Here is a 16,072-nt window from a genome sequence, read left to right on the forward strand (position 1 = left end):
AACCCTCCTTATTCTGTTCATTATCAGGAAACTAACTTTTTTCATGGAATGAATTTTTGGAGTCTTCTAAGTACACTATTATACCATCTGCAAAAAGAGATTTATTTGCTTCTTCTTTGCCCAATTTTATCGCTTTAATTTTAATTTCTTTTCTTTTTGCTATATCTAGTACTTTTAGACGAAAGAATAGTGGTAATAGTAAGTAGCCTTGCTTTTCTCCTAATTTTAGTGGAAAAGCATGTCTTGTAGCTATAAAAAATAGTTTTAGATAGGTACTTTTGATCATATTAAGGAAAAGTCCTTTTATTTTTAATTATTATCTTTTAATAAGCTATCAGATAAGACAATCTATTTTGATTACACAATGAATTAACTACCATCATTTCATGACTCAATTTCAATGTAATAGTTTAAAGGGTAAACAAGTTTCAAGTCCTCGGGATTTATAGTTACACATCACATTTTTCAATTAAAAATTCTAATATTATAGAATAGCCCCAGCTAGAGAACTACATAAGAAATGATGTTATATAAAAATTATATAAGAAACATATGGTGTCATATGGGAGTCAGCTACATAACCACTTCTTTGTAACATTAATTACTTTAATGGTTACAGTTACATTTTTTGGAGGAGGGGAAATGATCAACTTTTTTTTTTTTTTTTTAGTATCTGAATGTACTCAACAGGAATAAACTCAAATTTCTTCCTCCCCCCCAAACTGTAGGATTTAGACTGTAGGATTTAGACTTCTAAAGACAGAAAGAAAATGAAGAAATAATTTCTCAGAACAAATTACTTGGTTTTAGAGGAAAATGTTAATATTGAATGTCTTAGTGTAACCATTTAAGAAATCTTTCCATAAACATATCAATGACCAAAAAGGAATTCAGAAAAATTATAAAATTAAATAATGCACTAAAAATTTATACAAATTAAAAATATGCAGCATTCATTTAGATTAATATTTTCAAACCCTTTTATAATCATTACAAAAATAATGCATACAACATGGTAAGACATTAATTAGCCCTTACCATTAGCCCTATCTCCATTTTTCAGATAAGGAAAAATTATCACCAAAAAAATTAGCACTTTATGCAGGAAGTTAGCTAATCTGAAATTAGCTCAATTCTCATGACTAATAAATATGCTTCGATGATTAAGAATGAAGAAATAGGAGATTCCAAATTAGAGTATGGAAAACTTACATTTTTAAGGCCAATGAAGTTTTTTCATTCTAGCACAACAATAAATGTACATTCCCTATTTTTTAACTAAGCATGCTCCTTGAAGGCCTATGAAGTTCTACTCATACTCACAAAGAAAATGCTTTGTGGAAACAGCTTTGCCCTTCTATTCCAGGAATTCCTTCTTTGGGCTATTAAAAAAGAATCTGTCAGGGCAGCTAGGTGGCTCATTGGATAGAACACCAGCCCTGAAGTCAGGAGAAGCTGAGTTCAAATCCAGCCTCAGATCAAACAGTTGACATTTACTGGCTGTGTGACTCTGGGCAAGTCACTTAAACCCAATTGCTTAAAAAAAAAAAAGAAAAAGAAAAAAAAGAGAGAATCTGTGTACCCTAGACCAGGTTTGAAAGTTATGTTTCTTGTATGTTACCATCCATGAGAGGCTTTACCGTTATGTTATACATACAAAAAACCTACATATCACAAAGAATAGAACTTTCTGGTGTACAATATGTGTACTTTTAAAGGTAATACTAAAAAAATACTCTCCAGTATACCTTAGGCAGCCTGCTTTTAGTGTCCAGGCTTTGCTACCTATCAATCAGTGAACAATGTATACCACAGGAGGAAAATTACAGAAGCTGACTACTCAATAGTTATCATACTGTTTCCTATCAAGTATTTCCCTGATGTCAATTTTCCTTGTCATTCACACAAAGAAAATAGAAAGTTTTATAGGGCCAGACAGGCTAAACACTACTAGTTTCATATGTTATCTGCCAATATCCACAGGAAGGAAAAATTAGGAAGCTTATTAATTATTCTTTTATTTATACTTGATTCTAAAAGTTAAATAAGATAAAATAATTATATATGTCTTGAGCAGTAATAACATATTGAAGTATAAAATGAGTCTGGCTCCCTGATGCAAAACTGAATACTTACAAAATTAAAATATACTTGAAAAATTTAACGAATTTCATTTGCTAATAGTTAACTGTAGAATATAGCCAAGGTAGAATGTCAGAAAAACAATTTACTTATTTGCATGGAGTATATACATATATATGCAAAGATTCTTTCCTTTCCTATACATTAGTTATGAATATTCCAATATTCCAAAAGCCAGGAGAGAATACTTTACAATGAAAATAAGGACATTCACAGATCCTGGGTAATACTGGCTTCTAAAAATTAAAAAATAAAATAAAATAAAATAAGGGAACTTATACAGGAAATGAAATGCCATTCTATCACCATGAAGAGAAAAAGGGAGAGATGAGATGACAAGGGACTGAGATTAAAGAATGTTCAAAAGAGCATGTTTTAAAGCTTAATGTGTTATTGAAGGAGGAAATGAGATGTTAAATTTCGGAGGGCCCAGTAGTCAGATCAGAAAGGGTGAGAATAACACTAGATCTAAGTTAATGTCAAAAGGGAATATTACCTACTTTTTTGGTGCCAAAGTTTTAATTAACTATTTCTAGGAAAGAGAGAATAAAAATAAGCTGACAAAATAGTTCTACACACTATAAACTTGGCTTTTGGATTTTGTCTGACAAGTAAATCTCATAAAGATGAGCAGAAGTAGTACCAGTGTTACTGCTCCCACTTCACCTCAGAAGAACAAGTAAGAGTCCAAGTGGTAGCCTAGACCAGAGGGGTCAAACACAGGGCCCACAGGCTGAATGTGACTCACAACACTCCCTGAAGCCAGATTAAAAAGTTATTGGGAAATAATTTAATAAAAATAAAATAAAACATAGATAATGTTAATATGTGGTTTTCTAAGTCAATATGTGGTCCACAGGGATCTTTACTATAGTTTAGTGGCCCCTATTTTCTATTTGAGTTTGACACCACTATATAAATTTTGTGTCATAACAAATACATACCTCTTCATTGATAATGGTGGCATTGCTCAATGATCGTAGTGCTGAGGTTATTTTTCTTCCAAGATCTGCTAACACCATCTTGGCAGTTTAGTACAACCTTAAAAGGTGATATCAAAAAACAAATAAACAAAAACAAAAAACATTAAAAACAAAAACTCAAAGCAGGAAGTATTATAATACAAACAATGTGAATTTGGATTTTCTAGCCAATTTCCAATAATTATAAAAACTGGATTTGGTGAGACAGGTTTTGTCAATTGCAATAGATTTTATTTTAGAAAGGCAGCTGGACTTGGGAGTAAGGAAGCCCTGGGTCCATATACCACCTGAGACATTGTTAGCCATAAGACCCCAGGCAAGTTACTTGTAAAATAGGACTTGATGGTAGTTAAAATCCTTTTTATTTCTAAATCTATGATTCTATGATTTTGAAGACATCACTTGAAGAAGGGAAAAAAAATAAAGCATTAAGGAAATTATTAGTTCCTAATCAAGAATCTCTTTGTTACACTTTGAAAAAAAGAGATATTAAAAAATATGTTCTGGAGCAGAAGATATATTTATCCTATCATACAAAGAAAGTATTCATTCTAGATTTCACTTGCTACTGTTGGAAAAACCACAGTAAAAAAAAATTGGAAAAAGAAGTACATAGTTAACTCCATTATAAAAGAAAAAGATCATCCATAGCATTTATCATTCATGACAATTCTATAGTGAATGCCTTGTTAGCTCATATTCTTTCTGTTACTTCACTCACCATATTGACAATTCTTTATTTACTTTTAGCATGATAGGCAAGGAAGGAAGTTTCAAGGTTGCAGCTCCCACACTGAAGCTTATATAACAAGAAAGGTCTTGTATTTATTTTTTCCCCTGAAGAGTAGAATTCACATTTTTGCTTTCACTTCTAGTCAAATCTTATTTGAATACATACTCAATCTGTTATATTCGATCTCTTTTTAGAAATAGAAAAAAAAATAAGCTACAATTTAGAGCAGTCATTAACATTCTTAGGATCTACAATTAATTCACTTCATTAATGACTGATTGAAGCATTTCCTTACTGGCCTCAGAAAATTCACACAACTTTGGTCCATATTTTTGTAGAAATGAAATGTAGGCTTGCATTTCCTTTCACACTTCAAAAGAACATCCTGAGACATCTACACTCACTTACCCACTTCTATGAAGATCGTATCTGGGCACTTTTCAAAGCGACTGAAACAAAAGTTTGTTTATTTTGTCAGAACCATACCAAGTAGATGAGAAGCCAAGAACTATTTTTCCAGTCTCTTTCAATTCGAATCAAAACTTTCCTTGCTGTCTCTTCCACCATTTTTTTGCAAATGACAGAGCTTCGTGGGTCTGAGAGGTTGAGTAGCAAGTCAAGGAAGAGCAACCAAGAATCTATCTACAATTAGTCTAGTGGAATACTTCTAGCCACTAAGATCAAAGAAATACTGGAAGCTTCATCTTATAATTCTTTTATTTTTTTAAGTTAGTATTTTATTTTCCCGTAATATGTAAAAACAATTTATTTGTTTTTTAAACTGAATTCCAAATTCTTTCCCTCCCCCCTTCATTGAGAAGGTAAGCAATTGAAATAAGTTATACAAGTTACAGGCCTTTTATAACATAGGCAGAGAAGAGGAAGCAGGTAGTAGAGTGGATCAAAACTCAGAATCTTACAATGTTGCTTACAAGAAACACACCTGAAGCAGAGAGAAACACAGAGTAAGGTAAGGGGGCTGTACCAGTATCTATTGTGCTTCAGCTGAAGTAAAACAAAGTAGGGGTAGTAATCCTAATCTCAGACAAAGTCAAAGCAAAAACAGACCTAATTAAAAGAGATAAGGAAGGAAACTATATCTTGCCATAGACAAAGACAATGAAGACATTAAATTAGAAGAGCAAGGAACAGTCTACCTGTCAGATCTATGGGGAGGGGAGGAATTCATGACCAGACAAGAGATAGAGAGCATTATGAAATGTATAATAGATAATTTTTATCATATTAAATTGAAAAGCTTTTGTACAAACAAAATCAATGCAAACAAGATTAGAAGGAAAGCAGAAAGTTGGGAAACAATTTTTACAGCAAGTATCTCTGATAAAGGCCTCCTTTCTCAAATATATAGAGAACTGAGTCTAACTTATGAGAATACAAGCCATTTTCCAATTCAAATAATATGAACACAAGTTTTCAGATAAAGAAAACAAGGCTATCTACAGGCATAAGAAGAAGTGCTCTAAATCCCTTTTGATTAGAGAAATACAAATTAAAACAACTCTGAAATACCACCTCACACCAATCAGACTGGGCTAATATGACAAAAAAGAAAAATGATAAATGTTGGAGAGGATGTGGGAAAATTGGGACACCGATGTTGGTGGAATTGAGAACTGATCCAACCACTCTGGAGAACAATTTACAACTATGCCCAAGGGGCAACCAAAGCAATACCACTACTAGGTCTGTATCCCAAAAAGATCATAAAAAAGTTTTCCCTACATGTGCATATTTATAGCAGCCCTATTCCTGGTGGCAAAATATTGGAAATTGAGGAGATGCCCATCAATTGGGAAAAGCTGAACAAGCTGTGGTATGTGAATGTAATGGAATACTATTGTGCAATAAGAAATGATAAACAGGCACATTTCAGGAAAACCTGGAAATACTTGTACAAATTGATGCAGAGTGAAATGAGCAAAAAAAACCCCCAAAACCAGGGTACACGGTATCAGCAAGAATATGTGATGATCAACTATGAATTACTCAGTTTTGCTCAGCAACACAACGATCCAAGACAAGTACAAAGGACTCATGAAGGAAAATGCTATCCATATCCAGATAAAGAACTGATAGACTCTGAATGCAGACTGAAGCATATTTTTTTTCACTTACTTTATTCTTTCTTATGGGGTTTTTTTCCTTCTGATCTGTTTCTTCCACAACCATGATGAATATGTAAATATGTTTTACATGACAGCATATGTATAAACTGTATCAAACTGCCTACTGTTTTCAGAAGAGTGGAGGGGAGGGAGAAAAATTTGGAACTCAAAATCTTGTAAAAATGAATGCTAACAATTTTCTTGATACGTAAATTGTGGGAAAAATGAAATACTATTTAAAGCAAAAAAACCCCCAAAAACATAAACAAAGAAGAAAGGAGATGGTAGTACAGTTATAATTTCTAGTTAGGAAGATAAGAAAAGGAGAAGGTCACAGGTGTCTCTGGTACTCTGTTTAGTGGAACAATCTCCGTTAAGCCCCATTGTTACTATTGTAAGTCCATATTTTGTTAGTCCTTTGGGTAGTGAGAATTTCTATTTTTCCAATCTGGCTGCACTACTTTGTACTTCATCATGACCAGAGAAACATCACCATCCTTCAAGATCAAACCAGCCTTGGTACTCATACCTCAGCAGTACCCTCTACCTTGGGAACCCTCTGAATAGAAAGTGGTTAAAGAGCTCTTCCCCAAAACTCCATTTAAGGAGCCCCTACCTTCCCAATATGTGTTGGATATGGTTGAAACAACTGTTCCCTACCCCTTTCCTCCTGGCTCTAGGCTAGCCATTTTTTCATTTCCCATATGGCTGCTCTACTATGGAAGTCATCATGCCCCCTACACCACACCCACTCACCCCAGCTCCACTTCCCTTTCCTTATACAACGTTTTCAAATTTCTTTTGTGTTGCCTTGAGAGCAGGGACTGTCTTCTCATATTTGTATCTCAGAACTTAGCACAGTACCAGGTACTTAAAAAATGTGCTTAATAGGTGCTTGGTCAAGAAAATAAATAAGCATCCTATACCTGACATCTACTGCTGTTGAGTTAATCTGAATGGTGCATCTTTTGTCAATTTTAAACTTTTATTATTGTCATCTGCAGTTTCTTCCTCTTCAAATCCTTGCCAACTCACTAAGCATGATCTTTATTGCACTCTCCTCTACTGCACCAGAAAAAACAAGTGCATCAAATGACAATATATAAATATATATATACCTATATATAGATAAATATATTTACTATGTATGTATGTGTATATATACACATCTACATATATCAAATTACTATAACAAAAGTAGTAACACAACATAATTTTATATAAAATTAATAATTACATACACAATTTTATTCTGAATTAAGATTTTTCATCCTACTTCTTGCTGTATGGACAAAAATAAAAAAAGCACTCTGAAAATTGATGTACCTTGGACCTTCAAGCTATTTTTAAATTCTAGTCTTTCAAGGTTAATGGTAACTTAACTAATAGGCATTTAAATGGTCAACTCTTTTCCTTGTTCCTCAGAAATTCTTCCTCAACACACACATACACCTGCCCAAATAGAAAGTGGCCCAGCACGACACCTCTATTGACTTACTTGTTAGCCTCCCTTGCCAGGACCTTCCGGTTTTTTTTTTTTTTTGGTTCTTTGTTTTGTCTGTGAACTTAAGAGGAGGATGCTTCCTCTCCCAAGTCCCAGGTATGTCACTAGTTAACTAAGATTTTGGACCAATTTTTCCGGGCTTAAATTATTAAATGGAAGCTATTATAACATCTATGAAGGTAAACTGTAAGTTGAAAAAAAGATCTTAAAACACCTATAAAAATGAGGTACAAACCCTTTAATTTACAGATGGGGAAGCTGAAAGCCCAAAGAGCAGTGGATTGCCCATGTTCATACAGCAAGTTAGCTGCAAAGCAAACAAAACTAGAAGCCAGGTTCCTTCCTACAGCCTACTGCTTGTCTTACTCCCTCATAAAGGTTTTGTAAGGACAAAATAAACATGAAACATTTTGAAAAGACAAAAATATTTTGATGACAAAATATAATATTCTAAACAGGGACCATGTTATCATTGTTCCATCATCCAAGTACAGTACACGAAAATGAGGCACCAGAGGATAAGGCTTTGACAGTGCTCTGAGGTCTTCTTCCTTGGAGAAAAGTCACAGAGAAAACAACTCTGGCTTCAACCACAAAGACAAATGACATAGGTCTCAGGGTTTAAAAGGGAGAAAAAGTCCTGGCTGGGGAATCAGAAGCCTTGGGGTCTAGCCTTGGTTCTCCTGCAGTTTCCATTACAAAGTCTTATACAAACTAACTATAAATACTTCTAACCAACAAAAATTTAATAGATTATTATTGACCTATGCCCTTACTTATTCTGGCTGCCAGCTACATGCACTATCTATACCTACTAAATCTGAAGATATCTAAGGGTATCTTTGAGTTCTAACACTGCTTCTAAGTTACCCTTTAGAGAAAAAGAAAACAGAACAAAACCTTATTGCTCCTCTAATGAGATAAAAAGTGATTCCATACTAGGCTAATTTTAAAAGGGAAATTGGCAATCAGTGAGCAGTGGACAAGGCCATTATGAAACAAACTTTTGTTCCTTTAGAAACTATGCTTAAGTCTCCTTGTCTTTGTCTGTGGAGATGATTTTTTAAAAAATAAATTCTTGACATCTTTTGATATTACTTCACCTAAATTTTGCATTGTATCTCTTTACCCTCACAGAGAGCCAACCCTTACAACAAAGAAGAAAATAAATTGGACAAAACTAACCTTGGCATATCAAAAAAGTCTGACATTATATGTACTGAACCACACCCATAGTCTCTGCAAATAAAACAGAAGACAATTTTGCCTGTCTCTTCTTTGGGATCAAGCCTGGCCTTCATTGTTTCATACCATTCAATTTTAATTGATGTATTGATAACTCCTTTTTTTTCCTGGTTCGGCTTACTTCATTTTGTACGAGTTTATATGTGTTCCTATGCTATTGTGATCATTTCTTAATACAATATTTCACTACATCATGTACCACAATTTGTTTAGATATTTCTCAACTAATGAACTTCAATTTTATTTCTAGTTCTTTGCTACAACAAAAGTATTACTATTAATACTTCGATGTACTGTATATAAGTGGGACATTTTTTGGTTGCTGACCTCCTGTAGTCATTTTCTTTGTATAATTCCAAATTGTTTTCCAAAATGGTTGGATCAATTCACAGCTTCACCAAATTATTAGTATACTCTCTTCTGCCACAATCTATCCAATACTATCGCCATCTTTTGTCATCTTTGACAGTTTTCAGGGTGAGGGAGTTTAAAACAAAACCTTCAAGTTGTTTTTATTTGAATTTCTCTTCATATCCTTTGACCACTTATCCATTGGGAAACAACCTTTAATGTTAATTTCCTAAATATTGTGGATCTAAGTTGCAGAGAAGGTACTGACCTATATTGGTATGCAGAAGTTCTTCATCCTAGACTTTTACATAACAATGAAATCACAGATCCAATCAGCCTCTATCAGATGCTTATTTTTGATGCAAAGACTTTTTTTTTCCAATTGACTTCTTTACTTCTTATCCTAGTTGTATTAATTTTCTTGTGCAAAAGCTTTTCAATTTCATGTAATCAAAATTATTCTTCTGATTGCCTCTGTCATCTGTTCCGTTAAGAATTCTTCTATGCACTGCTATAAAAAGTTAACTGGATATTTTGATATTATTCTTCTCATTTTTCTTTTATACTTTAACCTTTAATATTCAGGTCACATCCATTTTGAGCTTGTTATGGTCTACAATTATTATCATTTGAGCTTATAATAGTATATTAGTGTCTTCTAAGATGTTGGTCTAAACCTAATTTCCAGTTTTCCTACCAATTATTATCAAATAGTGATGTTTTGTCTCAAGTAATTTATGTTCTTAGCTTTGTTTAGTAAATTTTAAATGAGATTTTTTATTTTGGGAAATCTTTCTGAATCTTTAGCTAGAATTTGCCCTCTTAGGTGAAAGACAAAAAAGTATTCCAGTAGAGTACAAAAAGAATAAGAAAAAATGTAGAGGAAAGAAAGTAAAAAGCACCTCTGGGAGAGAGTGAATAAAATAATCTGGACAAGAAAAGAGGCACTGAAAAAGATACAACAAATACTTTCTATGTACCAGATACTGTGCTGGGAGCTAGGGAATATAAAGACAAAGCAAGCATATACAACTGAATTAATTCCAAATAAGAGGATCACAGACCTAGACTTGAGAAGGGAGCTTATTGGTCCAATCTAACCCCAACATTTTGAAGATGAGGATACTGAGGCCTGGAGAGGTTAACTGACTTGCCCAAAGGTCACACAGTTTAGAAGGATCTACTTACTGTGAAGTTATAATACTTGAAAGAGTGGCTACTTCACAGGAAATGAGTGAAACATTGTTACTTGTCCAACTCTATTACCAAACTATTATTGTTTATGTAACTACTCTGCTTGCAGGGAAATAGTGGAGATAGATTTCTTCCCTAGTTACCCTGTCACAATGCTGTTTGTGACACCACAATTAGCTGTCTTAGAAATAATGTCATAAACAGATCATTCTATATTCTAAAGGAGTTCAACAGTCCTGGGTGGCCTTTCTTTTCATCAGTTACTGTCTTATTCTCACTACTGCAATCGATGTCATCATTTCAGTTGCTACTGCTATATGAATGTCTACCTGTAGAAGGGATACTGTGATGAATCAAATCTATATTATTATTATTGTGGTTAGTCTTATTGTTGTTATTATTATTTTTCTTTTCTTTCTTTCTTTTTTTTTAGGCAATTGGGGTTAAGTGACTTGCCCAGGGTCACATAGCTAGTAAGTGGCAAGTATTTGGTCTGAGGCTGGATTTGAACTCAGGTCCTCCTCCCTTCAGGGCCAGTGCTCTATCCTCTGCACCACCTAGCTGTCCCTTATTGTTGTTATTATTGCTTACTGTATGCTACAAATGCTCCTTTTGGGGAGACCCCTTTCCTCATCTCTTCTGATCAAGTTTACTGCAAGAGACTCCAAATTTGGTCTCTCTGCCTCAAACTTCTCCCTACTCCAGACTATGCTCCACACAGCTGCCAAAGTGATTTCCTAATGAGCAGATCTGACCATGTCACTCCTCTACTTAAACAATCCCACTCACCTCTAGAATAAAACAGAAATTTCTGTTTAGTTTCTTAAATCCCTTTTGAACCTGGATGTAACCTATCATTGCTCCAGCCTTACTGTTTACTATACAATCCAGCCAAATTGACCTTCTCTCTGTTCCTCAAACAAGATGCATCATCTCCCATTTATTTTCATACTCATAGTCTCTCATGCCTGGAAAGCATATTCCCTCCTCTCCTCCACTTCACAGAATCCCATTCCTCCTTCAAGATAAATAGCTCAAGTACCACTATCCTTCTATATGTAGCCTCTCCTGATTTCACTCCAACTGCTAGAGCACACTCTTGAAAGAGAACATTTCAGAGAAACGTGGGAAGAAGTGTATGAATTGATGCAGAGTGAAGTAAGCAGAACCAGGAGAACAATTTATACAATAACAGCAACACTATAAAGACAAACTTTCAAACTCTTACGTACTTTGATCAATGCAATGGACAACTACCATTCTTTTTCTTCTTTTTTTTTGGCTAGGCAATGGGGTTAAGTGACTTGCCCAGGCACAGATAGTAAGTGTTATGTGACTGAGGCTAGATTTGAATTCAGGTCCTTCTGAATCCAGGGCTCTATCCACTACACCACCCAGTTGCTCTGACAACTACCATTCTTAAGACATTTGACAGAGAGGTCAAGATAAAGAATGAAACATATTTTTGGACATGTCCAATATTGCGATGTGTTTTGCTTGATGGCATATCTCTTACAAGGATTTTGTATAAAAGGGTGTGAGGAACAGACAGAAGGACGGTTTGGCTGGAGAGCAGAGTGTGGGAGTGAGAGTAATATCCAATGAAGATGGGAAAAGGAGGTTAGGACAAGACTGTGAAGGCCTTCAAAAGGATAAAAAAAAAAAAAGAAAGGATTTCTATTTTATCCTAGAGACAGGGATCCACTGTAGCTTACTAAATGTGTGATGACATGGTCAAATCTGTGCTTGACGAAAATCAGTTTGGCAGCTGCGTAGTGGACAGGTGGAAGTACAAAAAGACAAGGTAAGGCATCAATTCGGAGAGTGTTCCAGTGATCTAGGTGAGAGGTGATGAGGGATCGAACTAAAGTGGTGGCTGTGTTAATAGACAGAAGGGGAAAAGAAAAGGGGTCAGATGAGAGAGATGTTGTGGAGGTAGAAAAGGCAAAGTCTGAATCCAATGCAAATTCATCTCATCAAATCTAATCCCTACTGGGTCATGAAAGCTGCATGGCATTTTTTTATTTTTTCCAAATTGACTCAGTATTGCCCTTCTCCCAGTGGTTGTTTCAAGCCATCTTCTACATCCTCTCCTCCCTCCTCCCTCTCAGCTGAGCACCTTGCTCCTCCACTTTACAAAGCAAAGAGGTGATTGGCTTTAAGTTCCTTTCCCCTGTTTACCTGAAAACCTCTTAACATCATCCCCCATTCTTTCTTCCTTCCTTTACTCTTTTACATGTCCCATCTCAGACAAATAGGTAGTGGCCCTTCTCTTGTATGAAGCCAACCCTTCTACTTATGCCTTTAATATCTATTACAGGAACTGGCCTCTTTCATCACTTCATCTTCCATCTTTCTTTCTTTCTTTTTTTTTTTTTTTTTGGGTGAGGCAATCAGGGTTAAGGGACTTGCCCAGGGTCACACAGCTAGTAAATGTCAAGTGTCTGAGGCCAGATTTGATCTTCTATCTTTCTTTACATGTTATGTACAAACATAGACAGGTTTCTCTGTGCTCACCCCCACCCCAATCCCTTAAAAACAATTTAAAAAAAAAAACTTTAATTTAACCCTTTCATACCCTGCAGCTATCCTCCCATATCCCTCTTCCCTTTGACAATCAAAGTTTAAGCAAAAGCCACCTTAAAACTCAATGCCTCCAATTTCTTCACCATTCACTTATGTCTAGCTTCCAAACCTCACTCAAATGAAATTATTCTCTTCAAAGTTTCCAAGGTTTATTCCCAGGACAGTGTAAGCACCTTGAAGGTGGGCAGTGTAACATTTTTGTCTGTATCCCCAGTGTCTACCACAGGGTCAATGCTTTAAAAGATGTCTATTGAGCGCTGGCTCTGGAGTCAAAGAAGCTGGGTTCAAATTCTGCTATCATTTTTACTATGTAAACTTGGGTGAATCACTTAACTCCCTTGGGCCGCTAGTTTCCTAGTCTGTAAAATGAAGGAGTTCAAGGAAAACTGTTCAAATTAAAGAGACTCAAGGTGTCTTTCAGCTCTACAACCTTTGGTCCTAAGATTCTATTGAGACTAAAAATCTCCTAATTGCTAAATATGGAAAGATTTTTCTATGACTTAATTTTGCTTAGTCTCTCTTTAGCTTTTGATACTGCATCCTCCTGGATATCCTGTTCTTTCTTGAATTTTGTGTTACTGCTCTCTCCTGGCTACCTTACATGTCCCTGCAATCAGGGGTTCTTATCATGGGGCCTGTGAATTTGTTTAATACTTTTATATCTATTTCGATATAATTGGTTGTTTTTGTAATCCAATGTATTTTGTTTAAAAAACATTACTCTGCTATATCCCAAAGAAATCAAAGGGAAAAGGACCTATATGTACAAAAATTTATAGCAGTTCTTTCTGTGTGTTGGTAAAGAACTAGAAACTGAGGAGATGCCCATGAACAGGGGAATGGCTGAACAAGTTGCAGTATATGATTGTGATAGAATACTATTGTATTATAATAAGTAATGAGCAGGATGGTTTCAGAATAACCTTAGAAGATTTATATGGACTGAGGCAAAGTGCAGTGAGCCGAACCAGGAGAATACTGTACACAGTAACAGCAATATTGTAATGATGATCAAATGTGAAAGACTGAGCTACTCTGATCAATATGATGATCCAAGACAATTCCAAAGGACTCATGATGAAAAATTCTATCTACCTCCAGAGAGAGGGCTAGTGAACTCTGATGGTAGATGAAAGCATACTTTTTTCACTTTTTTTTTGTTTCTTGCTTTTTTATTTCTTTATCTCACTATTTTTTATTTATTTGCAGCATGGCTAATACGGAAATGTTTGGATAACTTCACATGTATAATTGATATCATACTGTGTGCCATATTAAGAGGTGAGAGGGAGAGAATTTGAAATTAAAAAAAAATTTTTTAAATTAATGTTATAAATAAATAATTTAGTGATAATGACAATTTTTAAAAAATTACTCTGAGAAGGCGTCCATAGACTTCAGCAGACTGCCAAAGGGGCCCATGACATAAAAAAAGCTTTAAAATTCCCTGCTATAGATGGCCTGTAGGCTGAAAATGCTTTTTGCTTCTGAGAAAAACAAATTCTTTCTCAAAATTTGGAAGCATATAGGTTAAAAGTTAGAAGGGACTTCAGCACTAATCTAGTCTGACCCCATTTATTTTAAAGATAAAGAAAATAAGTCTCAGCTTATAAATTATCACTCACTGCTGTCTTACTAAAAAAACAAACAAAAACAAACCTCAAATCTTCTGAATAATTCCAGTTTGGTGGTGGTAGTGTTTGGTTCTCTTTGTTTGGGCAAGAGCCACATCTCTCTCCCCAACTCCCCTTTTCCTTCTTCCCTCAACTTAGACCACTGCCTTTCCTACTGATGAGGCTGCACAGGGTAGTAGTGCATAAAGTACTGGACGTGAAACCATAAAGACCTGAGTTCAAATTCTGCCTCAGATACTTGCTAGGTAGGTGACCCTGGGCAAGTCACTTAACCTCTCTCGGCCTCAGGTTCTTCATCTGTAAAACTGGATTAGATGGCTTCTAAGGCTCTTTCTAGACCTAAATCTATAAGCCTGGGAATGGGAGTAGGAGTGGGAACATGACTCTGGGGAATGTGTAAAATACAAAGATGGAGTAGATGATTCATTGAGTCTTTTGTCTCAGTCCCAAAGGTTGAAAAAAATCTAAGAACCACTGTTCCAGATCAAATTATAGAATTAATATGCTACTCATATAATAGAACCATAAAAAACCAGAAAAATTTTGTATTCTCTTCCTCAAAGTACAACAAAACTTACATAACTAGAGAAAAAAAGTCTATATAGAAGGCAGAGCCACGATGGCAGAGTAAAATCAGGAACTCTTGTATGCTCTCTCCCAAACATTCCTACATGGGAAGATGATACTTGTAACTCATAAGAATTTTCTCATTATTAGGGCTGTCAGAAGGAGTATAAAGACAGAGGGCACAGGTGTGAGTGGGATATGAAGGGATGATATCTAAGAAAAAAATAAAATTAAGGGGCGAGAGAGGAATGTATTGGGAGAAAGGGAGAGGTAGAATGGGGTAAATTATCTCACATAAAAGAGGCAAGAAAAAGATTTTACAGTGGAGGGGAAGATGGAGGAGGTAGGGGAGAGTAAGTGAACCTTACTCTCATCAGAATTGGCTCAAAATAACACACTCAATTGGTTATAGAAATCTATCTTACTCTACAGGAAAGTAGGAGGGGGGAAGGGGATAAAGGAAGGGGAGGGTGATAGGAACGGCAGAGTTGGGGAGGGGGTAGTGAGAAGCAATATACTTTTGAGGAGTGACAGAGTGAAATGAGAGAGAGAATAGAATAAACATGGGGGACATAGGATGGAGGAAAATACAGCTAGTAATAGTAACTGTGAAAAAAATTTTTGAAGCAAGTTTCTCTGAGAAAGACCTTATTTCTCAAACATGTAGAGAACTGAATCAAATTTATAAAAATAAGAGCCATTCCCCAAATGATGAAAATATATGAACAGTTCTAACTCACTAATGACTGGAGAAATGCAAATTAAAACAAATTTGAGGTACTACCTCATATCTATTAGGACAGAACAGGCTAATAGGCTAACTGGATAGAAAAAGAAAATGACAAAACATGGAGGAGATGTGGGAAAAATGAAACATTAATGCACTGTTGGTGAAGTTGTGAATGACTTACCTATTCTCAGCAATTACAATAATCCAAGACTATTCTAAAGGATTTGTGATGAAAAATGTTATCCATCCTCAGAGAAAGAACTTATGGTATCTGGAT

The 16,072-nt window shown here is 35.2% G+C and overlaps 1 protein-coding gene across 3 annotated transcripts in view; it reads right to left on the reverse strand.

Moving 5' to 3' along the window:
* The window catches only part of SRP54 (signal recognition particle 54), a 57,485-nt gene that overhangs the window by 34,605 nt on the left and 6,808 nt on the right, over positions 1-16,072 (reverse strand). For 2 of the 3 annotated variants that reach the window (XM_027847426.1, XM_027847425.1), the window contains exon 2: positions 3,087-3,183. In XM_027847426.1, coding sequence (XP_027703227.1) covers positions 3,087-3,164 — 78 coding nt within the window. In that variant the 5' untranslated portion in view covers positions 3,165-3,183. Of the gene's footprint in view, positions 1-3,086; positions 3,184-4,266; positions 4,308-16,072 lie in introns of those variants that run through there. The other variant, XM_027847427.1, reaches the window with a different exon arrangement.

Source organism: Vombatus ursinus, unplaced genomic scaffold (assembly GCF_900497805.2).
Source record: "Vombatus ursinus unplaced genomic scaffold, bare-nosed wombat genome assembly UNPS02015406.1, whole genome shotgun sequence".
In the NCBI taxonomy this organism is placed as follows: Eukaryota; Metazoa; Chordata; class Mammalia; order Diprotodontia; family Vombatidae; genus Vombatus; species Vombatus ursinus.